The sequence below is a fragment of the Lathamus discolor genome, chromosome 13, assembly GCF_037157495.1.
Source record: "Lathamus discolor isolate bLatDis1 chromosome 13, bLatDis1.hap1, whole genome shotgun sequence".
NCBI lineage: Eukaryota > Metazoa > Chordata > Aves > Psittaciformes > Psittacidae > Lathamus > Lathamus discolor.
In genome coordinates, this window is record NC_088896.1 from 2,818,371 (window position 1) to 2,845,990 (window position 27,620).

At 40.2% G+C, this 27,620-nt stretch overlaps 1 protein-coding gene across 1 annotated transcript; it reads right to left on the minus strand.

The window, feature by feature from the left end:
* Positions 1-1,456: 1,456 nt before the first annotated feature.
* On the minus strand, positions 1,457-26,541 carry GLP2R (glucagon like peptide 2 receptor). The gene is made up of 13 exons (XM_065693829.1): positions 26,437-26,541; positions 19,606-19,699; positions 17,318-17,422; positions 15,329-15,450; positions 13,356-13,462; positions 12,959-13,115; positions 11,854-12,013; positions 10,735-10,795; positions 9,472-9,541; positions 7,328-7,416; positions 5,686-5,824; positions 2,591-2,632; positions 1,457-2,302 (listed from the first exon to the last, which is right to left on the minus strand). The coding sequence occupies exons 1-13, from the start codon at positions 26,539-26,541 to the stop codon at positions 1,964-1,966; spliced, it is 1,590 nt and encodes a 529-aa protein (XP_065549901.1). The 3' UTR covers positions 1,457-1,963.
* Between the last annotated feature and the right edge of the window lie 1,079 nt (positions 26,542-27,620).

A 27,620-nucleotide genomic window follows, 5' to 3' on the forward strand; every position in this document is an offset into this window, starting at 1 on the left:
ATCCACTGCAGTAGAATGCTCTGTAAGCAGAATGCACATTCTGGTAAAAAGGATTTTAAAACTGCAGATGTATATTAAAATGGATCAGATATTTACATTTTATTAAAATTTTACTGAAACATAGTACCTGGTATTGATTAGATATGTTGAGTTTAACACTGATAGAACTGTAGAAGAAATACTTCTTGAAAAGTACCAGAAATGTCAAATGTATTCTTGACCTAGTGCTAGTCAATGAATTTATCTGTTCTTTGCAACAAAACAGCATATGATTACTGGTAAAGTTTACATGTCTAAACATTTGTAGACCAATATATACGTTTTTAGAGCATTGGTAAATTATATAAGCTGCATAAACTTAGTCTGCTCAAACAACATATTGAAACTATAAGCAACCTATCTCAAAATAAGTGCCATTTGTAGTTGTGAAGCTGGCAGCAGGGGTCTAAGGACAAAGCCACCCCATGGGGAGATGTAGTAGTAAAGCCAGATGCACCTGATGGAGAAAAGCTGCATGAATAGAGCCCATGATTAGCCCAGTTATTTATTTGACATAGAGTGTTTGCACAGAATCAGACTGCTTGAGGTTGGAAGGGACCTCTGAAGATCACCTGGTCCTGCTAAAGCAGGGCCACCTAGAGCCAGTTGCCCGGGATATGACTGTAATTCCAGGCATTTAGGTTAAAATAGAGTAAAGCTTTCTAGTAAAGAATAGGAAAAATTCTGGGTAACCAGCTGCAAGGCTGGATAGTGATACATATGTGTGCCTGGGGGAGATCGTTATGTTGTAGATTAATATTACTACCCTTAGTGACATGGGTTATGGTAAACTTGGCAGTCCTGGGGTAAAGATTGGACTTTATGAAGTTAAAGGTCTTTTCCAACCTCATTGATTCTATGATTCTAGTACCTGCTCATCTTTCTGTTGCCTTTTCTTTTTCAACTTTCTGTATGCCTATTAGCTCGGGTTTGAGATTTTGGAAACTGGATCGTGGAATATTAACAAACTTAATTGAACACTGTAGGTCTCTGGGTGAGCTGTATGTGACAGTTTTCATCCTGGTTTTGTTAAACACTGAAAAATGATTTCACAATATTCTTTTGGTGCTTCAAAATCCCATGTCATGATCCATTCCAGATCCCTTGGGAGGAAGGTGGAAGCAGCACTTACCACTGATCTATTTTATCACTTGGGCCACACAACAGAGCAAACCTGAAGCTGCATCCAAATGTGTGGTTTGTGTCAAAAATATATAAATAGAGAAAACAAAAATGAGCAAAGAAAAACTGTATCAAAACCACTTCATTTGGGGACTTCCAAAAGAAAACATTTTGGCTTTTCATTTCATAATGACATTTCCACCACTAACATTTAAGTGAAGATGCTCAAAAAGGCAAGAAAAAGGTTGTTTCTTCCCAACTTTTTTTTTTTTTAATATATACTTATAAAGCCTTTCATTTTGCTTAAACAACAAGTGTTTGGATTGACCTGAAACTGTTTTTTTGAGATGGGGGATTTCAGGCTGCAGAGAGAAGAGTCTTACACACACACATCTATTTATGACATATTTACATACGACATTTACACTTAGGAAAGATAAAACAACTTCTCTATCATGTGAGTAAAATGGCATTCAAGCTACCAGGAGACAATGTGTGTGTCCAGAGTCTACTCGTTTCCAAAGTACATCCTGCTCCACAGTGTACATTTCTTTCAGCATGAATTATCTTCCAGACCAGTCAATTCAAAGCATTTTTTGATCCATTAAACCTCTTCTACCGCAGCCACATAGCTTAGTAACATCCAGAACAACATTTTTCTCAGATTAAGAAAACTGGGACAGATGTATTAACTGCTTCCTCCTTGCATTGCACATCCCAAAGGTGTGTACAGTCTGGGGATGAGAGAACATCTTTCAAAATGCTGTGGCTGTTGGAAGGTGCTGTACTGGTGGACAGCTTTCTAAATCTCACTTTCTTCAAAGACTTCTTCAGTTGTCTCTCCAGTGGTGACTTCTCCTTCGCTGCTGTCTGACATGCTTGCCCGAGGACAAGATGGAAGAGCAGAGCCTGGCTCTGGGCTGAGATCTGTCCTCTGCTTCACTAATACCTGCTGGAGCTGCATGCCCCAGGGCTCACTTGCCTCCAGGCACAAGTGGTATTTGCTACTCAGGTGCTGCTTCTTTCGTTTCTGTGAACATTTCCTGAGGTATTTGATGTTTTCCCCAAGAAAGCAGAGTTTACATCCAAAGGGATCTGCCAGCAGGAAGCGGGACCACTGCTTCTGGAGCTCTGCTTTCACCTGGGGGAAGAAGAAAACAGCTTGTCCACTGTGATGTCTTGTGACCACCCTGCAGCCCACTAACCCAAATGCTAATTGTAAAATGAGAAGAACTGTAGAACTGCAGAACTGCATTTGAATCCCAAACCTGCCAGAGTGCATGCTGTTAATCTTCATCCAAAGCACTAACACCAGGTCAAAAGAATACACGCATGCTCTCTAATAAGCAGAGTTAGGCAGTGGGTTCATCCTTCTTGGTGTCACTAATACACTTTACTAAACAACTAAAAACTCGTTGCATTCTCTTACCTCTCCGTTAGCAAAGCAATATAAAACTGCTACAAAAAAACCCTGGAAGAGAAAGACAGCAAGAGGAAAAAGTTAGAGTGTACTGGAAACACCCAAAGCTTTAGTTTAAAGATGACATTAGCATTAAAGCGTAAGTATAAACAGTGCTGCTTAATTTTCAGAAAGGAAGCTAGTCACCTGTATTTACTTACTACTGAAGTACCCATTAACTTGCTTTCATATAGTGCCTTAGCAAATGTAGGGCACATTTGGTACAGATGCTGAAGAACAGACATTATAAAGTTTGATCTTCCATATTATCTTCATTTTGCCACCACACAATATTTTTTTTCAAACTACTGCTGTTATACCATGACTTCTGCTATTTATAAACATAGTTAAGCAAGAAAATGCAGCTTGGGGCCTCATATAAACCATGTGCATGTTTGAATTTACAGATGAGACTACTGAGGGATCTCATTTGGGTGGTTTTTAAAACTGAGTAACATATTAAGTGATTAGTGCTTGTTTAAGGCTCAGCTGTCTGAAGTGTTACGGCTATTCTGTGGTGCCATTTTTCCTTTGAAATCAATTTAAATAAACACCTTTAAAAAACATTAAATCCTAGAGATTAAACTTGTTTTAAACTAATTCCAAAATTACTCTTTCCATTTTCCTCTTCGGTCTATATTTGATCTCAGATCAAAACAGCTTCCATGCATCTCAGCCCAACAGCCTGGCACAGATATGCAGATTTATTACCATTGCTTCAGGAAATGCACTTCCTTTGGTACGTCTAAACACATCTGTGGCACGAGCTCTGATGAAAAGAGTAAGTACTGTTGACTATCAGTCCCCAGGCAATGTTCACATCGCAAGTAAAAGGTGTCGTAACCCCATCTGATACAACTGACATCATTCAATTGCTCTCACACTCCTGCTTTTCCAGAAGCGTTTTTCTCAGACAAAAACTTAAAAAGAATCTCACATATATAATATCTTTTATTATATCTAGCATTAACCAATAGCATTTGGAGCATACTGTTAATTTTCTAGCTATCCCGAAAGGTTTGGAGCCATTAATTCCTTCATGCAGTAAGTATGAAAAAGAACAGTTTGTCTGCCACATCAGTGGAAATGGGAGCAGGAGAAATGGCAATCAGGATTGCTTCTTTCATGTATTTTTACTATATTTCATGTTTCACCTGGGTTACGGTTAGCGTGATGTAGGCAATTTTGACATGGTATTTATCAACGTGACTTTTAAATGATCCTTTCCATCTGAATTACTTCACAGAAATAAAAAAAGAAGCAAACAAAAAAAAAAAGAACCCACCACCAAACTCAAAATCCTGTGGTCATTAGAGTTTATAGTAGATGATATTTTACTATAGAGATAAATTTTAGAATAGAATTATAGGAGACTGAATCCATAGAGAGATGTTCTGATGGATAAATACAAATTTAATAGCTTAAAATATAGGTTTTTATCCAGAACTGCTTCTGCACCTAGAGACAGTTCTCTTTTGAGGATAGAAAGTCCATGAAAATGCCTCTAACTGGGTGGAGGTTTTTCGTGTTCTATCAACTCTGTATTTGGCTCTACAAGCACCACAAGCAGAAAACAGCATCTAAACTACACGGTGCTGTTCAGTCCTCTGACCACTAAGCCTGATGATACCAACTCCCAGAAATGTAGAAACTCAGCAGATTAGGAGAGGACATTGTGCCAGTGCTACATTGAATCCAAGCTGTAAATACCTGTATGAATTTAGTTCACTGCTGCTGCTAGATCAGAGCATGCAGCGATGGGCAGAAGCACTGTAAAATCATTCCAGAAGGTGGAAAATTCAGCTGATGTTTGATGCTAGTTTTATATCCCGATTTATTTAATGCCATACATGGAACTTCATACTTGGGAATCTTGCCCATGTGCCATCACTCCTATTTTTAAAATCACCATAGCGTGATGGAAAAAGAACCACCAAAGAATTCAGAAAAGATCATTAGCATAATAACCAATGGGAAAGGATAGGTGCATGTGTAAGCCTCAGAATTAATTGTTCTTCAGCCCTATGGACAATAGCAACATGATAAATAACCCATTAAATAATGGCCTTTATCCACCAGAGACCAGTATTTTTTCCTGCATGCACCAAGTGAGCAAAGATGTTTCAATTGCTCCATTTTCTATAGAGAAGCAGCAGCATATCTGCAGCAGAACTCCTACTGAGGATTTAATTCTGTGCTGTTTGAACACATTGGAGTTAAAGCCTCCAGCTGAGCTCCCAGGGGTAATTGTTTTTCTTTAACAAAACAGTTTAACTGCTTTTGAAAACTACTGAGAAGATTTACAGACTAAACAACTGCAATGTGTACAGTTTATGTGCTTTTTAGCTAATCCCTTCTCAAATAAGGCTGCAGCTCAAGAAGAGAATCTGCAATAAACATTGTCGAAGATCTCTGGGTATTTTGAAGAGAAGTTTTGCTTCTAAAGTGTGCCATGCAGCTGAGCACGTGCACGTTCCTCCAGAAGGAATGAAGTTTGTGTTTTCTAGCAGGGATGGGCAAGCTCGCTTCTGTGTCAGCTTTCTTTGGACGAGCCAGTAAATTACGTTTTCACTTAAACTGATTCTTAAAATAACATCGAGTTACTGCAGGCTCTCCAAGTAAGGATATGTCTAACTGAGGAACATGTGCTCTAACACCATCTAATCTAACATCTAATTAGATGTAAATTCCTGAGCAATCATTGTAGCCGAGAGCGTACTACCCTGTAACTTTTGAGTATGAATGTACCGAAGAAGCCCTCGTAGCGTGTGCTTGGTCTGTGGGAAGCCACCAAGCACCCACCTGAATCAAAAGCAGCATCTCTGCTGAATGTGTGGCAATTGGTCTCTTGCACACCAGGTAACAAATCCACCTTTAGGAGAACACTACCATATTTTCAACATGCAGGTTTGGAATTTCTTTTTATCTTGTCACTGTAATAGTGTATTTAGAGACACTAGACCTTGGAATATAATATTAAATAAGAATGCTGTGTATCTGCGGTGGGCCACATATGTACGTAGATCTATGACCCCTAAAACCAATACTTGCAAAATGGTACTTACATGAAACGAGCTCATTGTCAGCTGAATGAAAAGTCTTATATGTCTTGAAAGTCCTTCCACCTGCTCGTCAGTGATGAAAGTAAATACAAATTCATGGATTCCCAATAGTGGGATCAGCACAAGTGTAGATCTTGCCAATCTTAAAAAGAAAATGTTTGATGGGAGTGGGTTTTCAACATCTTTGGTTCAAAAAAAAAAAAATATCAAATATTCAGCTACAAATAAATGATTCCAGAAATACTTCCTCGAATTTTAGGAATTTTGTGATTTTGAGGACAAGTTCCCAGATGCGAATTTTGGAGCAGTCTGTACAGGAATGAATCCTGGCTTTGGGCTTAAGGTGAAAAGTTAGAAACTTTATATTGAACAGAAAGGCCATGATCATCAAGCTTACATTGCTCGGTAACCAAAAAGTATTTATATAGCTATATATGAGCAATCTGTTAAGAGGGCTCTGAGGCCTTCCTGCCACTGCGGAAGCTCTGTGTAGCTGCATAGAAGGTTTCTGTGGTACTTTCAGCAGTCGTCTACTTTTAAAAAGCACAATGATTTTTTATGGAAGACCATCTTCTGTGAGAAGTCTGAGAACGTGTTTGCATGGATGCAAGAAGGGAGCTAAAAAGTGAGTCCCGAAGGAGACTTGCATTGTAAGTAATAGCTTGAATCTTAGAAAATACAGCAAAACTATAAGCAATAGAAAAGAGAATGCAACACAAAACATGTTAAATGCTGCTGTCTGGGACTACCATCACAGCAATCCGCAGAATATATCTAAGATCTTTTCATCCTTGAATGTTTAAGGGAAATGGAAATACACTTCTTCTTAGGGATTTAATAGGAAGTTAGAAGTGGAATTTCTATCCCCCTGCCCAGTCCTGTTAGACAATAAAATATCAAGTCAGGACTGTAGTAGCTGACAGAGGTCCACAATGCTTTGATTCAAGATACTGAGAACTGTAAAGAACTGGGATGTAGAAAGCAGTTAACAAATCCTCAGGTTTCCATTATTTAAGTGCAGCTTTCACTGCACCCTCAGCTCCTTGCAGAGCAGACGGTCTTGGCTGGTCCCAAAAAGTGGGGAGGCCAAAAAGCTGCCCTTTATGCAAAGGCCAGGTCCAGGACTTTTCATAAGACATGAAGTACCATTGAGGCTCTAGCCAGAGAGCCCATACCAGGGCCCACAGGAGTGCAGACTAAGGATAATATTCTCATTTGGGTTTACAAGAAGAACACGAACATCTTTAGTCGGTGTCTATCAAAAAAGGTAGATGAGCAATGCTAATGTCACTTAATCTTCTCCATCTTTTTTCTTTGAGGATGTTTAGTCACACACTCAAGGAAAGAAATGTGTCACAGCGATAGAGGCCATGGGTGTACAATGAGGATACCCGAGAGCAGAGATTTTACTGCATTGCTAAGTCCTTGAGAAAACGCCCTTAATACCCAGGACACAGTCACAGACCTGCCATTGCCTCTCAGGTAAGAAAATGTTTCTCCAGATGGCTTTCCTATATCACTCTCTGAATCTGCTACACCTCGTGGTGGTAAGTAAATGTCTGATCTGCCAGGGCAAACAGGCAACCTCCTGATATTGTGAGAGATTAAAAAGGGGGCTAGGACTTTTTTGTTGTTTATTACATACCTGTATTTGTAGTCATGAAAGCTCATTTGCTGAGCTTTTAGCTTGGAAATCAGCATCCTGAGAATTTTTAAGAAGATGCCAAAGTTAACCTTTAAAGAAAAGACATATTGGTTACTTACAATAAATGCTATGACACTACTCATACAGCTGTGAAATAAATAGAATCATAGAATAGTTAGGGTTGGAAAGGACCTTAAGATCATCCAGTTCCAACCCCCTGCTGTGGGCAGGGACACCTCCCACTAAACCATCTCACCCAAGGCTCTGTCTAGCCTGGCCTTCAACACCACCAGGGATGGAGCATTCACAACTTCCCTGAGCAACCCATTCCAGTGCCTCATCACCCTTAAAGAATGTGAAATTGATATTAAACACGTGTAAAACCTGTCACCGACTAACCAATATGCAGTTGTGGTTGTAATGTCAGGCAGCTTTTTACTTTCCTCCTAGAAGTTACAGACAATAAAACAAGGGCCAATAGCCGCATCCTGCTTGGTACATCCAGGTCAGAAATCAGGAAAGTGCTTTACTCTAGGAAGTCAGGATAGCCCTGGCACAGCCTGACCAGGGAGGTGCTGGAATCTCCATTCTTGGGACATCTCAGAACCTGGCTAGACAAAGCTGTGGCTGGCCTGATCTGTTGTTAGCAGTCATCCTGCTTGGAGCGAGTAGCTGAGTTGGAGAACTCCAGGAGTCAATTCCAACCAATCCTTCTCGGGAGAATGCTCAAAACAGCTCTGGTTGTGCTCTCAGCTACCTCCATGGGACTGCTATGCAGCAAGAAATATGGTTCTCAGCATAGCAGAGAATAAAAGAGAAGGTAGAAGTGGGGTTTCTGTGTTCTGGTCCTTGCTTTAGGGAGCACTTACTCAAGCTCTGTTAGACGAGAAAGCTCCTCACCAGAGTAGTCTTAAGTCCAACTGGTTTTGGAGTTAGGTTTGCAGGCAAATAAGCTCCATCCAGCCACTAGCTCACCGTCACCACCTCCTTCTCCAGGGAGGAGAAGAAAATTAACTCTATCCCAGCCAGTACGCAACAGACAGGCAGTTAGGTTTAAGAACGTCATCCCAGGAAGAAGATGAGCCTGCTCCTCTATGCACATTGCTGGGAGGTGATGATCAGAGGGTACATGCTCAGAATAAATTTAACTGCTGGGGCTATCTGGCTCTGAAATAGTACCAAGGCATATCCCAAAATGTAACAGAAAAGAGCAGGAATTTAAGATTATATTAAAGGAATAACATATGTGTGTGTCTATCTATTATTAACATATAAATTTAAGGTGACCTCTCTTTTTGCCAACTTCAATTAGAGGGATATTTGAACAAAAATTGATCCTTTCTGCCACTTTATGTCCACCTCAATATGTCTGTGTATTGGTCTGTAGCAGGAAACGCTATCTTTCTTGCTCCAAAATATTCAGGGGCAAAAATTACATTAATTACAATGAAAAACGAAGGGGCAAAACCAACTAACTGCATGAGAATATAAGGTGTTCTGAACACGCAGCATAATCCCACCTATCAAAATTGTGTTCATAATCACATCCTCATGCATTGCTTTGATGATGCTATTTCCATCTCTTTGTTATCACCACATCTCAGATGTACTTTTTTTTCCTTGCATTTGTTTAAGAAAAAAGCCTTGTATCACACTCTCGAAATGCTTCAGTTCTTTTCATAAGGTGAATGCTTTCTGCCCATGAGCATCAGCCATTGGGTGCCTCCTGCTACTTCTCTGCATCCCTGTTAGCACCAGACCATTATCTATAGAGAATGTGGAGCTTTCTAGAGATGCTCACCACATGAGATGACTCTCCTTAGTCACCTTCTCACTGGAAAAACCGAGGGTAAAAATATGAGAAGAGAAAAAATGAAAGCAGCAAAAGGCTCCATCTTTGATATAGATGGAGCTGTGCAGAATTCGCTGCACAGATAAAGTGTTCTGAGAGGTTGACACTGAAATCTTTTTTGTTTGCAGATAGCCAGAAAGGAAGCTAAGCCCACCCGCCCACAGTAATTCATTTACTGCATTTTTTCTGTCTCATCTTTCCTAATCCAGGAATTGGATTATACTTGGAGAAAGGGCCACAAAGGACAACCACACTTAAGCATGATATTAGAAACAGATTAAATAATTCTTACTGCAATGGAAAACAGCATTGGTCCTCGGATAATCCACCAGATTCCCATGTGTTCATTTGTTCCCCAGCAGCTGAAAAATGAAGTATCACCACATAATTTCCATACAAAGCTTAGACAGCCTAAGTATATATTTTAAAAGGAAGCTAACAAAGTTCAACTTTTGCAGTTGGCATCCAGGACAAATGGCATAAAACTGGGAAGTTTCACCAGCAACTGTAATTGATTTATTCTGAAGGTATTCCCATCAGGATGTTGAGAGAGGCTTCCCTAGGCTGCAAACTTCAGTGCTATCTGGCAAACTTACAGTCTATGAATCCACACCAGAACTGTACATGGCAGCAAGCTTTCGTAATGGAATTCATCCTACTGACATTTATCCATTAAAAACTGGGAACGGGTAGACTATGAATTACAGTCATGGTTCTTGACCTGCTAAAAAATATGCATAGTTTCCTTGAAGCTGCCTCCTTTCCTCCTGCTCTAACCTGTTTCATATGCACATGTTCCTCCTTGCTAATTAACCTGAAACTCTGTGGGATCTTGGCTTGTCATTTATAGTTTATATAGCATCTAACCCTACGAGACCGTAATTGTGATTTGGTTCTTGATGTTGTTGCTTAATAACTGTATTGATGCCCCAAAACACAACTCACTAAGAACCATTAATAAAAAAAAGGGAACAAAAGAAATCATACATAAACCCCAAAGTTTAACAGTGTCATTGAAGACCAGAAGACTAGAAAAATGATGCTTACTAATGGAAGTTACTCCATTATTATTCATTCATGCTGAACACATATAAGTTTTTAGTAAATACCAGGTTTTGACATAATCCTCCGTAACAATTTCTGTATTTTCAAAATGGGAATGAACACTAATTAATCTCAAAGTGTGGGTTGTCACCAAGGAAAGCACTGGTCTCCTTTTCTTACTAACACGATGCTCTCCATGAAGGCTACATTTGTGCTGACAATTTCCTTCATCTAAGTGGATGAACACTGCATGCCACAGCTTTCATTTCAGGTACAGTGAGTGTTCATTCTACTTCCTGATTTATGCATAAGTAAATCTGAGGCTTCCTAGAAGTATTTTTATATAAAATACTAAAGATAACCTAGAAAGTGTAACAACTATTGATAGGTGCTGTATAATCTTAACATAATCTAGTAGTCCATACTTGTGTCAATTACTGTCAGGGGCTTCCAGAAAAATGAAGCACAGAGAAAGCCAATATTCTAAGGCACATTTTATTTAGTAACCTACCCTGTGTTCTCCAGTTTTGACCTGCTTATTCCCCAAGGGCCCACAAACAGGATAGGAACAACTGAAAAGGAAAGGAGGCAGTTACAGCCAAGCTTTCAGAATGGTTCGTACGAAACACAGGTATGTTACAGTACTATGTGTGCAAAAACATATGCTTTCAGTCTTCTACTTAGAACCATATAAAAATCAACCTGATTCTGGCTTTCTCCATCTGTAGATCAAATTAAAAAAAAAAAACCAGAGAGATTTCAGTGTATTGTTAAATCTTGCATTTTCAGGCTGAAATATATGTATGTATATATAACACACATATATATATACACACATATATATACACACACATATACGCTGCTGGCCTGCCCAAATCTAAATTCCTGACCCTGAGAATCCAAAACAATTTGCACTCGAGGCCTCACCTAAGGCACCAAGTGTTAACGTTTTCATTTGTTGAACCTTAAGGAGTTCTCAGTGGAGGCATGAAAGTCTCTCTAATTAATGAAAAGAACTAACAAAGGCTTGTTACCCTGGCTTACCTTTCCTGGACCCCATAAGGATAATGCATGGTCCCTATTGCTGCCCCCTCTCCCCCTCCCAGGAAATCATAAGACTCCAGACCGAACCCCCCCAAGAAATAAAGGATTACTGCACTATTCCAGTCTATAAATACACAGGCACAAGCTTCAATCACAAGCACACGGCATGAAAGCTATGAAAGGCAGGTGCTTGCCTGGAAGGGGACCAGCAGGGAGATGATCATTATTTATACTTTCACAGTAGTGAGCAAGTTTCTTAACAGACTTGTCCTGCTGCAGCTTGAACAAGGAATCAGATTATTGGTCTCTATTCCAACAAGCTGGTGATCTAAGCAACAACTGGATATAGAGAGGTGAGAAGAGAAATCAATGAGATAACACTAACCAGGGTGAAAGACAGTGGTCTTGGTGTGTCAGCAGCTTGTATGCTAGTACAGGCATATTAATATAGCAGAAGGGATCCTTAAAGAGGAATGCAAGGGGGAACAGAGAAATTAAGTTCTTTTCTTTCTTCATTACAAAGTATCTGCCACTGACTCAAAACAGCACCACAGAAACAAGAACTTGGAAACTGTCATGTACTTACCCCACCCTATCACGATATAGGTCTGTAGCAGCCGCCTTTCAGAGAGTACTACAGTTATCAATAACGTATGCAGATAAATTCCTTCTACTAATAGCCAAAAATAATTTGCCCCAACAAAGTAATGCATGAAAAACTGGGCAGTCCTGCAAATTATTACAATCTGTGGAAATGAGAGACCAGGAATCATTGTTAATATATAAAAGCTCTGACAACTCCTGGGTTTCTTTTGTTACTTTAGCAACCAGTTTAAAGCTATCAGTGGCTGTGCTACAACTGTGGTTTGGTCACGTATCTCAAGGCTATCCTTGCTGCTTGAGAGAGGCTGGAGTGCAACAGTTTAAAGGCTTCTTTCTACATTATCAGAGAGTTTGAGTAGAGGTGATAAGTAGGAGAGAGTGGCCACGTAGGCTGGGGGATGTGTTCTTTGACATGATCTTTATATCAGAATTTATACTAATGAGCTATTAAATTCATAGCCCCCATTAACATCTTGCAGGTAATTTTGTCTTGATTTGAGCAAACCATATTAGTACAATACCACACAACTATGATTTATCCTTCTTTAGGATAAATCATAGTGCAAACGAGAGATGCTGTTATTCCATTCTGTAAATAAGTGTAAGAAATGAGAACGTTTTCCTAGTCCAGAAAAGCCTTTAAACTATTTTTGTCTCAGTGTTCTTCCACAGCAAATACATTGTTTGATAACACCGTCTTAAAAGCAAGATATGTGTGCATTGCTTCGTGCGCCCTGCTTTGTGCTATGCATACCAAAAGTGAATAAACACAGTGGTGTATATGTGCCAAAGAAATATATAGATTTCTTCCTATAAAATACAGGTGTAAGTAGTTTTGCTTAATTGTGTGCTTCTAACTATTAATATTAATAACATATTAATTACTAGTAACTTATTATTATACAAGGATTCATATAAAATCAATCCATTACAATTTATCAAATCAGATTTTTTTTCTTGATTACCCTAAGTTGCATCAGGGAAATTTCACCATTCAAATCTTGCTCCCATGTAGCAAGCGTCCAAAACTAACTGTTAATGGCCACTAGCAGTGCACATTTACTATTAGCAATGAACTACCAAATTACCTCTGGACTGAGGTATAATATCCATCCGGTTTCATCATTTGGTCTTTTGGAGTAAATATTGTAGTATACAGTGTCTTTTATAAGAACTGCCGTGGCACGCAAGATAAAAGATGCAAATAAATTCATATGGATGTAGTTTCTTGTGCAGTGGAGTTTTCTGTGGGAGAAAAGATGAAGCACGAATCCTTTGAAATGATTTAAGTTGCAGAAATAAAGAAGTACAGTTGTATTCATATTGTTGCCATCAATGGATTTGCTTAAGAACTGCTTTTATAATGCTTATTAGGAAAATATAAGTTATTTCCATAGGCAGTTATGCAATAAATTCAATTACATGAGAAAAGGAATGTGCATACTGGGGTCTGTACTTTAAAAATGCAGGTAAATTTGTACTAACCTGAGTAAAGAAAGTATAAGGAGAGCCAATACAAGTGAGATGAGGGAAAAATAATATCCTATAGTGTACAATAGCTGTAAAGTGGTAAGTAATCTATGTTCTTCTTCCTAGGAGCAAAGGAGAAAAATGTGTTATGCAGGCAGGTGGGCAGAGCATGAACACAGCTCAGCAGCTTGAGTCCAACTTCTTCGTGTTGCAAGGTTGCCAGGGCAGGTTTCTGCTGCCTGCACTGCCTTGTGGAACCCCTGCATGACAGAGGCACTTGCAGGCAGCCTTAGTTTCCTTTTAAATGCTAAGGTGCTCATGGTCTCACTTCCAGATTGCTCCTGCACAAACACCACTCATCCTCTGACTACAGCTAATCATTGCCATGATTACATGCACTAAACGGATCCCGATGGTTCAATAATTGCAGAGATCAACTCACTTCAACTTTTACACACAAGTGTGTAACCTAGGGGCACACTTACAGAGCAGCTGTACGATTTTGAGAGGTGGCTCTGTCTGGGGTCATTGAAATAGCCTGGCTTTTGTCACAAGCTCAAAGAAAAAGAATAAATCTTAATTCGTAAACTAATAGTGGTCCAGAATGGCAAATTTAGAACTCCAAGGAGGAAGGTGGGCACTTACTTTACACTTGGCTTTATTTAACATTTCTTCCTGCTAAGTTTTTCCATTTAGCTGCTTATGTCTACCTCTTATCCCTTTATATTGCTTTTCTAGGTCAAGAAAAGCTGCTCTGCAGAGGCGACGTAGAGATACAGGATATGTAACTTTCTTAATCCATATCTGGCCTGCCAAGATTTTCTTGGAACCCTTGTCTTTTCCTCAGTGATTTTGCTGCTTTCTTTGTGAATTGTCTCACTGCTTGGTGCCAGGGATTTTAGCTCTGTCTTCCTGCCAGTAGCTGTCTGTCATCAAGTACTACCTGTACTACGAGTACTGTAATCAAGTGCTACCTGATGCTACGAGTACTACCTGCATAGAAAGGGTGAGCTGTATCTACTGGTAGAAACTCTCAGAGAGAGTGAAAGCAACCAGGGAGAGCAATGTGGATGCAGGAGATTCCTATAGCACAGTCATTAGTCGCTGCTCCATAAAATCATTCAAACAGGCATCAACCTAATAAAAAGCATGAGTTATCATCTTGGCTGTGACAATTCTGCAACACCAAAGCAAATGAAGTCAAGACGATTCCTTCCACGTGTGCAGATACCAGCTCCGAGTTATTTCTAAGATCCTGGGGCTTTCCCCTAAATATAACAGGTACAAGACCACATGTAGTGTTGGCAGGAGAGCTGGTTAAAGCTTTCAGCTTAAGTGCCTGCTGCCACACAAGATGAATTAATGTGTCTCCTACCCACAGATTCACAATCCAGAATGGTCAACAAACCATGGAAAACTCTCAGTACTTAGGAATATTTATTGGGCTTGTATAAATAAACTGCTAGCCTGGAAGTTCATGTACTCACTATATAAAGAGTTTAGTAAAACCTTAGTAGTACATGAAGGCCCTGAACTAATAGCATTTAGCAAAGTACTTAGTAAAATAATGTTACTTAATGAAGTGATAAATGGCAATAGTGTTCACCCAATGAAGTACTTTGGAAGCTGCAGGGAACAGAGGTGTCTGGCCTTAGCACACCACAGCAATGTGGGGCTGATGCTATGATGTTTTGAATTTAAGTTATTTGCTTGTCAAGTAGCACTTTTGCTAGTTTTATTAGGAGAAATTCAGGACATTTGGATACTGCTCTCTCAAGAGAAAATTAACTGCGGAATCTAAAGCAGAAATCCCCCTCCTTAATCTTTCCTCCTCCTTCTCTTCTTCTAAATAAAATAACAGGTTTCCATTTGGTTATCTAAATGCAATCTGAGCATCTTCCACAGGTATTCAGTGGAAACTTTTTATCAGTAACCAAGAAGGGATTGAGAAGATTGAAGTATTAAACCATTAAATAAAACATACTTACGTTGGTTTGGAAATGATTTTTCTCAGAACATTCTGAACTATCACGCCAAATGTCTGTGGAGTTTTCCTTTGTTTGCCAAGTGCCTCCATCCAAGCAGACTCTGTATGCATTTCCTACGCTTCCTGAAAGTAAACAGAGGTTCAGCCTGAAGGGTCAAAATAAAGACTTCACTTTCATACGCTTTTTAAAGATTTCTCTCTTACACCACAGCAATAAGCACCACCCTACCCCCCAAAAAGAATAAAAAACTTTTCTTTTGTCTTTTCAATATATTTTGCCATGTTTACATAGGACAAAGTGTAAGCATAATCTAACAGAAACAAGTCCCCACAATGTACTAGCTGTTTATAAAGAAAACATAGTTACTGCATCCAGAAGAAAAGCCTTTATCTCACTAGATTTAATCACTGAGCTCCTAAGTTCCACCAGGTGTGGGTAGCGCATTGCCTGCACTGTGCAATCCAAATTGTACGAGGAGAACTATGGTTTGATTAGGGAATGATTTTTCTTTCTCTAAGACACCTGTGCCTGGTGTTTCATTGATGTGCTTTGTGGCCTGATCAGCAGGTGGTGTGAAGCTTTCCTGGTTTTCACTGCATTGCACTCATTTATACTAATTAAGAACTTGCCCATTCCATCAGAAGAACGGGGTGGGGACCCTGGCTGATGGTTTGATGTTTCCTCAACATCTGCCTTTTGTTTCTCATCAGAGCTGAGCTTTTTCATTCATTTTTTAATTAGAAAGTGTTCAAAGGTTCCAGTAGCACCTAAAATGTTTTATTTGGCTCAGGGTAACTGCATCTGAGGGAACTGCTTTGGATGTATAGCTTGCTGTGATGGAGCAGGAGGTCTGTGTGGAGACGAGAAATGGGACTGGCAATAGAAATGGGGACCACAGTCCTCTAGGACAGACAGCTGGGCTGTCTTTAGTGCCTTTTCTCCTAAGGTGCTGTATCATGGATAATAATGCTAGACAATGTGGCAACACAGCAGCTCAGTTGTGTTCCCCATTATGAACACAATTGTAAGCTTTGTAACTTGGTGCAATGTCTTACATGTTTGTTTTGCAGAAATGTAGCCAGGAAAGAGAAGCAAAGAGCCTCTGTTACATGGAGGGAAGGAAGTTGCTTTCATTTTAGTATGAAGAGCTGAATTTGTTCTAAATGGTTGGCAGAAGCAGTTGCTTGGGAGGTTAGGTAGAAGCTGGGTCTCTTTCTGTTTAGCAGCAAAAACGAGGACAAATATGGTGCTACAGAACCAATCATGCTTGGACTGGGCTGGAGAAAGCTAGGATAAGCAGCCTGTAGTATTTTCCTATAAAGGACATGGACACAAGTTATCCTTCCAAGTGACATCAGAAATGCAATTAAGAAAACCACGGAAAGGCTGTAGCAGGATTCAGAAATGCTTGGCTGCAGAGGTAAGGAATGTTCTTTCATTTCTTTATAACAAAGGGAATGTTGTTTGATTTTTAGACTGTTTTGCTCCTGCAGATATTGCTTGTTTTCCCTTCTTGAGAGCCTTCCTGCTCCGCTCCCCCCAGGAAAAGGCTGCTTGGAAAGCTTGTTTTATCACCACACCACTTCCTGGTGGTGCAGCTTTGTCCTGCTGGAGGGCTGACGGCCTGGGCTGCTGCTTTGTTTGGGTATTCCAGTTTTCTGGGAGAGAGTTTCATGTTTGGGGTCAGTGGGGACCCCAGAAGCTTAATCTAAAAAGCTGAACCCCCAGGCTGTTGCTGCCAGTACTGTTCCATGATCTTGGAAATGTTGCTTTAGAGCAGACAGTATGGAGCTGTAGCAAACAGAGATGGAGGAAAAAGAGTACACCATTAAACATCAACAACAATTTTGTGCCTCAGTTCAGAAAAGAGGTGAGACAAGAAAGCCCGTGGACACATCAAAGGACACTGGGACAAGAAACACAAGACCGTCTGTCCTTCAGCTGGATTCCTGGCATAAACTCGAAGAGAAGTTACCCCTTTCACGTTACCATTTTCCAGCCATGGCAAATACGAAGGACAAGGAACAGAGACGTTTCCTGGGGGTGAGTAAGGCCAACAGACAAATTGATCAAATGTCCCATTACAGTGTATTCCTGGGGAGAGAAGCAAATAGAGGTTTTACATGAAGTTGTTCAGACAATGGACCGTCATGAAAACCATTGTGTACTGTTCTAGTTAACCTGCAAGCTGCTCCAGGGTATTTACAAGGTATAGCAGACACACTTTGTGTGTTCACTGTGCAGTGCTCAGTGCACAGTGCAGAAATGGTTGCTGCCCTTCTTCCCTGGATCTGCATGACAGCCGCATCTTTTACATGCTTCATTATGATATAAAGGTATTGCTCAAAGTCATCCTGAGGCCTCTTGTCCAAATAGACAACTTCCAGATATGTTTTTTTTGTACATGCCACAGACTTTTTGCTGGTAAATGGAAGATATTTCACCTTTCACGAGCCCTGTGATACTGGCTCTCAGCTTAGACTACTGCCAGCATCTTAGAATTGGAAAATCCCAGACTGGTTTGGGTTGAAGGGACCTTAAAGCTCCTCCAGCTCCAACCCCTGCCACAGGCAGGGACCCCTTCCACTGGAGCAGCTTGCTCCAAGCCCCTGTGTCCAACCCGGCCTTGAGCACTGCCAGGGATGGGGCAGCCACAGCTTCTCTGGGCACCCTGTGCCAGCGCCTCAGCAGTGAAAGAAATATTCTTACCCTAGAAAACTTTTCTTTCACACTGTTCCAGTGTCTCGTTTTCAGCAACTCCTAATCCAGTCGAAAGAAGAGAACGCCTGTTCTTGAATGGGATCACTGGAAAGAGTTTCCTTAACTCACAGGAGGCATCTTTCATTTTGCTTTTCAAAAACCTTTGAAAGGTAGGGATTTCAATATTTTTGGGAAAGTTTAAGGAACTTTAAAACATAACACATAATTTCTGCTTGAAATTATGCCTGAAAACCTCTTTTTTTTTTTTTGTTTGTTTTTGGTTTTTGTTTTTCTTCTGCAGTTTTAAATTCCTAGGCCATTGCTTTGGATTGACTTCCAACTTTTAAAAGCATTTTGAGTGATGAAAAATACACACATTGATCTTAGACCGTGCGTTCTGGCCAACAAAGTTGCACACTGGTGCAACTGCCATTAGCAAAGTGAGTCATAGAATCAGAGAATCGTTTGGGTTGGAAAGGACCTTAAGATCCCTCTAGACCATGTCAGAGCTCACAAATCATCCTGGAGTCTCCCTGTGCAGTTGATTGGGTGAGATAGCTACCAAGCAAGATGACCACGAATGCATCACTTGCACACAGGAGCAGAGACCTGCCCATAGTCATTAGGTACACACAGGACAGTTTTACTCTTAACCTTTCCTTGGTGACTGCAGTCACCTCATTCCCAGCTACTCAAACTTCTCCAGCTACTCAAACTGAGTCATTCTTTCTTCAAGACAGTGAGAAGTGTTTATACTCTTAAGAATGAAATAATCACAGATCAGAAGATCCCTTTTGGCCAAACAGCATAAAACTCGGAGCACTTGGCCAAAAGTAGGATGTGTGGATTCAGTTCTTCCCTCTGTCACTTTTCAAGAGAAGACATTGCCCTCTTCAGCCATGGAGGCAGGATCAAAAACAGCGGGCTTTAAGCTAATGGATACAAGTGCCAGGTGAACATGGGGCAACCTGGTCTCTGTGTCTCAGCTGATTAATCTAACGACTGTATTGCAAAATGCATCAGCAGTCCTGTGAGACCAGCTCCACAGCTGCCTTGACTGGGCAGAAACCAGACTCTGTCTTGCCTCATGTGTTTTTGGTTCTTGTCTGCCATGGCTTAGTTTCTAAAGTATAGCAATGGACGATGTCTCCTCTTCCCTGGATGGTCTGCTCTCCTGTGGTTAGCATAATTTCCAGGAACGTGGGTTTGACTTCCTTCAGGCCGAAAAGGGAAATGAAAAGTGGACTCCTTAATCCAAAGTGAGTGGTTCTTACTGATAATGATTGGCGGCTACCTCTTGACCAGGCACCCAGTGCCTCACCACAGCGGAAGCTCAGCACCATCTGTTCAGTGGTTCATTTCTGTATATGATCTGGTTTTACATATGAGAACCTAATACGTTTCAGGACAAAGAGAGCCATTAACTTCACGGTTGCATGTTTGCATGTGTCATTACAGCTGATTGTTCTACATTTAGAACTTACAGACACACACTTCTGCAAAGCAGGTAAAAGGATATCTGCATATTAATCAGTGCTACCGAACATGGTGCTTTTTTGTGCTGTTTGTTTCCTTACCAGTATCTACAGTTGATTCCTGCAGCATCTGCAAGCATTCTTGTTTATATTTATTCCATCCAGCAGTGGTTTTTTCCAGCAGAGATGCTTTTGCCTGTGAGTGAATATACTGAATGTGAGGAAAATCAATGAGAACCCTGTGGTCTTTTAGTGGTTCTTTCCATTATAAGAAATTTAAGAGGAGATGAGAGGTGAACGGAGGAATGGCAGGCAAGCGGGATGTAAAGACAGACCCCTTTCTTCTCCAGGAAGCTATTAGTGAAATTTCTTCAGCTGCTGTCTTTGCCTGAGTTAGAAATACGTTGCCATGGTGCTTTATCACCACAGAAATCTATTCAACTTGTGTAAAGTCCCTTGTAAAAAAAACCACACAGATATTTGATTGCTAGGACCTGTGAGGGTGCATCAAAACCGTGGGTGTTTCAGTCCTCCACTGCAGAAGCTGCATGCTTATCTTCACAGATTTGACAGTCTTTCCAGGCTTTTTACAGTCAATTCATGCCAAGGTCAGCCAATATGTCTCACTTATGCATGTTTCTGCTAGATTAATTTAGAACCCAATGACAATTTTGAGGGCTGTTTATTTTGGGGGTATTTTTAAGGTAATCAAGCACTCCTGGTTCAATATCACATGAAAAAAATGAATAAGGGAGTAGTGCATAAGGAATACTATTTACTACTTACACCTTTTGTCTAGTGTATTCTCTACTCCTGCCCAGCACTTCAAATACCATTTCTTTCTCCAGCAGCTGTAACTGTGCCATTGGCATTTTTTCCTTCTTACACAATTGTAAGTCTTAGTTTTACTTGCCCATCTGCACCAACTATGTTGCTTTTTTGCCAGGACAAGGAACAGTTTTGCTGTCCTCTTGTGTCCATAGGGAAGAAGAGGTTTTGCCCTCAACTTTTCTCACAAAAGGAAATGGAGAATTTTTTTTTTTACCCATGCCAGAATTGTCTCCATATCACATCTCACACAAATGGATTTTTACATCCTGAGCTTTTGGAGGTACATTTATTTTCTATATTTTGTCGTTGTTGTTTAGATCTTTTCAAAGCTGATTTTGTTTAGGCCTTGCTGTTGTATTGGCAACCCAGAAGAGATCAAGAATTCATTTACGTTTTGAAAACTAGATTTCTAGAGACTACATGATCTGGAACAATGGGGTTGATGTGATCTGTTTAGAGAGAATAGAAATGAAAGTGCTTTAAGAGAGATTTCCCTTTTACTAGTGTACCCTTGAAGACAGGCTCAACTTTGGATTTAGTTTAATGACAGCAGATTCTGTGGAGTCCCTCTGGTGTCTGGAAATCAACCCAGGAGTTACAAGAGCTGACTGCTCCTCTTGGCTGCTCCTACACTGCGAGCTCCTGGCTTCTTGCTCTGGCTCTTTCTCTTTGACTGCTCACCCTCTGCTGTGTTCTGGAAGCTTCTGTCCCCAAACACATTTAGGTGCTTCTGTAAGCAAGACCAATCCACTCTAACTCCACAGAGTCCTACTGGTCCTGTCACCCACTGTCATCTTTTCCAGGTGAAGACAGGCTGAGAACACAGATGAAGCAAACAAAGTGTGTTGTCTAAATGGGCACTTGCTCTGATGGACCCATTCTAGCAGGTAGTATAGGTGAGGGTTGCTGTATTTATAAGGTATGGATGGCACCATGGCTGCAGAAACACAGAGGTTGAGGGGATTGGTAGTGGTGTGCAAAAAGGGAGTGGGAGAAAAGGCTTAGGACCCCTGCTTGGAAATATTCACCTTGAGTCATTCCATTGGCACTGGAAACAGATAAGCAGAAAGGAAAGAGACCTAGATGTCAGCATGAAGGGGTGGGATCAGGGATGCAGATCAACTGTTGCTAGCACAGGAGACAGAATTAAATATGCCTCCACTATAAATCTCCACTGATAAAATGACTCCTAATACCTCCTAAATCTGCTCTACTGTTAAAAAAAGTCCCAGCCATAGACAAATTTTAACAATGATTTTATATGTAGTGACTGATGTGCTTGCAATGTGGTGGACATCTGTGGCATACACCTTATAGGCGTGAGGGTTGCAACTCTCCCGAGAGGACTCTCATATTTTAACTTGCTCTCAGGAAATATCCCTCTTTCTGACACATCTTTATCACACAACACTCTGACAGCAGAGGCCTTTAAGAGGGCCATAGCTAATAATTACATTTTAGGAAAGGAATGGCTTAAAATAGAAGAGTTAAATGCAAAATTGCTTGATGACATATTAGATTTGGGCTGTTGAAGAAATGCCCGTTTAGGAGCAAAGCAGTAGAGAAGGGATGATGCGAGATGCTGCTTGAAGTTCAATGTCATCATGATGACTTGATCATTATTTATCCAGGGAAGAGAACATCGGTCTAAGCAGACTCTGTGTAATATGTCAGCTGGTCTGAAATCAGAGCTTTGAGAGGCAGGCAAGTAGTCAAAGAGCACTGTGACTGTAAGTCACCAACCATGCAAAATTCACTACTCTTTGAAAATGTTACCAACTGTAATGACCACATTCTGTAGAGCAGACTAAATATAAGTTTTCTAAACAGCAGCAGTCCTTACACCAAAGGATGCTTTTCAGCTCTCTAGGGAAAAATGGACTAGACGCTCTTTGGAAATTACCTTTCATACATGTGGTTGTCCTGAGCTTGCCTGAGCTTTGTGACATGCTAAGGGCTGAGATAAATAACCAGGACAGTGTATGGCTGTGAACTTTACCTGTATCTTTTTCTTTGAACATGTGTTTGTTGGAAAAATAATCATGCTTACTTCCTTATAAAACAAGCGCAGAGGACACTATTAAGTGACACGAGGCCACCATTTCATGCTTGGTTTTGCTATGTAAGATGTTGCCTGCCCAACACTCTGCTTCTAGTGTCTCCGCTCACATCCAGCCACCCTACTTCAAATTCCAGGGGCTAGAAAGACTATAATTATTCTTCCTCTGATGGGCTTGCAAGATAAGGAGAGAATATTTACAGCAGCCATGAGAAAGGAATGCAAGTTTCCAAAATAAAAAGTGCCTTGACATTTCCCTCATGTAGGCCTCAAAGTGCTGGGAGCTAGGGAAGACTCTTCAGACGCTCCCCGGTCAATGAACCTCATCTGAAGAGGCAAAGACATTGGAGATGACGCATTTGTAGAAAGACGGCTTGATTTAAGGGGTAACACTTCAGTATCTAATAAACAAATGCGTTAAACAGCCACAGAAATACAAGGAAAGCCTCACAGCAGCTACCTGCTTGTTTCATTCCATCCTTGGAGACGAGGTTGCCATACAGTCATGGTGAAGCTCAACAAGAGTAAGGAGCAGTTCAGGTAAAAATGACAGTTTCACATCACTTTCTTAGGTAATTGCCAGCTTCTGCAAAGCTCTGGGTCAGTCAGCCAGTGCCTGGTCGCTATTGATGTAAATACCTGTGAGCTGCTTTAAGACTTGCTGATGAAAAACCATGTCAAGTCTATACGAAGTCAGAGCTGCATCTGACAAAATCATTAAGAGCCGTCAGCTGACCTTCAAGGTTAATTTGAAATATAGGAAGAAGAGCATATAAAATGACCTATATTATTAATCAACAAATGGGCAGATGATTGGAAATTCACAGGGGAGCAAACTATGACCAGGGCCATTTAAATCACAGGGAAACACGAACCCCTCTGCAGAGCATGCACTGTGATAGACCTAATGCAGCATTTTATTCCTAGAAGCTGCAGGTGGAGGATGTATATAAATTCATGAGAACTTATATTTATTTGTAGAAATGAAGTTACACGAACCACCTGCAGGCAGTGTTGCGGTACAGGAGACTTGTCGTTCCTGGAGCTGTACATACAATGGAGGACCTTGAAAAGGTTTACGGGACAGTACTCCTGTACGGAGTAGTATTTGTCGCTGGTGCAGCCCTGGCTCGATAGTATGACTAACTTTGACGATCGCACCTCGAAAGAGAGGGTGATAAATTTGCCAGCTGTAACCAAAGTGCTTGAGTGGTCTGGATCATTAAACTAAATGACTAAGAAATCCACAAGGATTTATATCAAAGAAATGATATACCTATCCAACAGCAAACCATGATGGCTTGAACGTCAGCAACTTGTGAACTGATCATCAGCTACTTACACAGGGATCACCAGAAGTAGCTAAAAAAAGACAAGCTTGCTGTTTGTATGGGACTATTCTGTCTGCAGTGATCTCTGGAGAAAATCTTTGAGGATGTATATATATGGAATAAGACAGTGTCTTGGAATGAGGAAGATGAGCTTTCTTACCCCTTCTGTCTTGAAAAGGATTACTGCAGGTGCTCCAGACAGCAGATGTCAGTGTTTTCTGTTAAGGCTTTTCTGCACTAAGTGCACTAGAACACCATTCACTGTCAGTGAGAAGGCAAACTGTGTGAGCTGGGAATAAAGCAGTAGCCTTAAGAGGGAAGGGGAAATAAGGAAGTGGGAAACCTTGATGCCATATGTCTAAGTGAAAAGGATTCAATGATACAATCAAAGAGACAGGCTTGCCTCTGTATCTTACATCCACGTTGCTATTATTCTTCAGAGAGGGGTGCAAGCTGTCTCAGAAAGAGGAGGGTTTGCAGTGCAGGCAAATAGGAGCACAGAAATCACTGCTGAGTTCATGGGGGCTTTTTCTGCTTTGGCCACGTGTGGGAGAAGGCCCAGTTCTGGGGGTATGCTCTGGGAAGAACAGGTAAATTGCTCTCTGCATCTCACATGAGTCTGTGATTACGGAAGCCAGTGGGGTTCTGTTATGATCTTAAGTTTTGGGCTACTCAGTGCTATAAAAATTGAGATACAATGCATGCTTAGCAGTAGAAATACAAGCCTTCAGATGAATTACCATGATCTTAAGCAGCAGCAGCATGCAGCTCGGCATGGCTTTTGATCTCAGTTTTATGTTTCAGTTGACATTCATCCACTAGCATTTGAACAGGACTCCTGATTCAGAAGAAATTAAACTCCAATGTCCAAGGCAGAAGCTCAGAAAGCCTGTGACCTTTTGCTCTGACCTGGGCATATCTTCACTTCAAGCTATCTGAAGTTTCACTGATAGCAGATGAACTGCCTGGTACCCTGCTCACACAAGAGTTCACCCATCCTGAAATGGAATCCAGCTTCTCTGGAAGGGTCTTTCAATTCATTTGGTCTGCTCAGAGCCCACAGATTACACCAAGTTGACACCCCTGTTTATGTTAGATGCAGCAGAAAACGCAGCCTGAAGCTCACAAGTAGGAAATGGATTGTAATAACAGACCTGCAAGGTTGCAAACAGACTGGTTTAAATTTATCTTTTCATGACTGACGGCACCATAATCAGGATTTTACCCTTTTAATTTCTTTTACTAAATTAATAGGGAAATTAATTTTTTCTATTTACTCAGACTATGCTATCATGGACAGGAAAAAATTAATCTATTTAGGTATAAACTAGAAATAAGAACTTCATTATTTACATATTATTTCAGTCACGATCCTGGTTTATTCTGATTGATACTTTTCACATCTAAAGAGATTTTTGTTGGAAAATCTGGATATGGTGATTTAAGGTGTTTCTTTAAATTTTTCTGTCTCATTAAATACAATAGAAAGCAACAGAACAAACAAGTTACAGTAATCCCTAAGACAAAGTCACTGACCGTGATTTACAGTCTTGTGAAGTTTTGACTTCACAGAAGTAATTGGGAGATTTTCTGTTGGCATTGATGGAACCAGTGCTTTGGTAGAGATGTCCTACCAATTTCAGGTGTCTCGCAAACCAGAGAGTTATTTCAGTTCTATATTCATTAACGTGAGAGAAGCCCCAGATTTCAATTGTACAAACACATTAGGAATATTTTGTGTTAAAAACACTCAGAAGATGTGTCTCTTGCTAAATTTTTCTTCATAAAATCTAGGAACACAATTACAGTCTCTACAGCATGTACATGCAAAACCGTTTCCTTAGTAATCTGGCTAAAGGAAGGACAAGTGAGTAGAAACACCTTCTTGCTGTACCCTAAATCTCTGTAGGAATTTTATTCGGATGAATTGAAATGTAATACACGTTGGTAATTATTTCTTAAATTTATCAAATACCAGGGCTGATATTATTAAATAATAATAATTAAAAGCATACATGAAAATTCCCTTGAAGTTAATTACATAAAGATATTTTGTCATTAAATACCTGAAACTCTTCCAAATCATAAAACATTACAAAGAAGCTTTCAGATTTTTTTAACAGACTTAGAAAAAAAGAGAAATGAATAGTTTAATAGATTTCTACAAGAATAAAAATAGAAACTGCATACAGATTTCCTAGCCTTCTGCAAGAAGCTGAGGTGCAGAATGAAACCAGTAACACCAGATTTCACAAGTATGAGATTCAGTGTTCTCCCTTTGTGCAAGTCAAAGGCTAAAGGATGATGATAGAAACAAAGCAAAGTTGTTTTCAGAACAGAGAAAAACCAGTAGAAAATAAACTCTTGTGATTCACAAGAGTATTAATGTTTGGTAGGAAAATGGAAAAATAAGTATAATTCAGTACTGATCAGTAGTGCTAAGAAAAGAGATTGTATAAATAGATGTAAACACAATTTATTCCCTGTAAGAATGAGCATTAATAGAAGAAAATTGTAATAAATGACCTCAAGTGAATTCTAATACAAAACTCTACCGCTTCTCAATCAACACTTCTCATGATTCATTTTTAATACATATATATTGCTGCCAGAACTACTTTTGAAACAAACATGCTGTTTATGAAGGTTAAAATATTATGTGATAGGAATCCATTTTCATACAGTCCATTATTAGTCAGTGAATTAGCTTACCTGTTTCACTAGGAACAATATCATGACAGAACCCGCAGGTGCAGGAGAGATTCTGGACCAGAGTCCCATGCTGGAACAGAGACCAAAAAGTGTCACCATACCCATTCTAATAAATTTGTCCCCAATATGCTGCTATTTCACTCTGCTACAGATCAATTATATCACCCTGTCCCATGGGAAAAAAAGAGCTGAAATATCTTCTTTTACGAGTGTAACTGTTTCGTGAATCTTCTCACAAATAAGAGAGGAAGTTACTGCAGTGTCTGAGGCTTGCTCGGCTCCAACTGCGTTTTGCTTTTTCTGATTAAAGGCAGAGAAAATTTACTCTAAACCTCACAGAAAGTCTGCTTACTGTAGCTTGCCCTTTAGCCAATCAGAAGTCAGAAAATTATTAAAACATTAAAGGGCTGATCCTGTTCCCCTGAAACTCCATGGGAATTTTGCCAGGGGTTTTGCAAGAATGCAATCCAGCTCCATAAATACACTTATATTTATACACACCTCATGAAACCATTGAAAGATGGCCTAGAACACAGAAAAACTTCATGTAGGAAGCTTGCTTTGAAGGAATCAGCTCAGTAATAGCTGGGTTTATCCTTTCTGAGCATATTGTGTGAAATATGCGCTATCAGTGCAGGATCAGGGAGGATCTAAATGTACAAAAAATGATGTTACCAGTGGTTATTTTGTATTACTACAATTCTTGTAACATTCCTTTTTTCTTTTTTTTTTTTCACATTTTCAGCTGTGGGGTTGGAGAAACTGCCCATGAATCCCAGCTTTAATTTTCAAAAATTGTTTTCAACTTTTCGACTTGCAGAGAAAAGCTGGAAAATGTTAATAACTCTATGTACTGTGCAGGCTCAGGGAATCAAACCACTTATAGTATAATAGTTTTAGAATCAAGCTTATGATTGTCCTACTGTGAATTGGCAATCTGGAGAGCTGAGGTGTTGCCTCCTCCATTTCCAAAAGAAGTGAAACTTGCAGCTCTGCATACCCTTCCAAGAATTCAGGGGCATCCAGAGCAGCTAAGATGGAGATCTGGCAGGGATATAACACTAGGACTTGTGGAGGCCATCAGTAGTACAGTTTTGAATACCAAACATAGGCTAAACAGTGCGGCAGATAGATACACCTTGCAGCGCAGTCCACCAGCAGTGTGACCTGAGTCTCTACACACA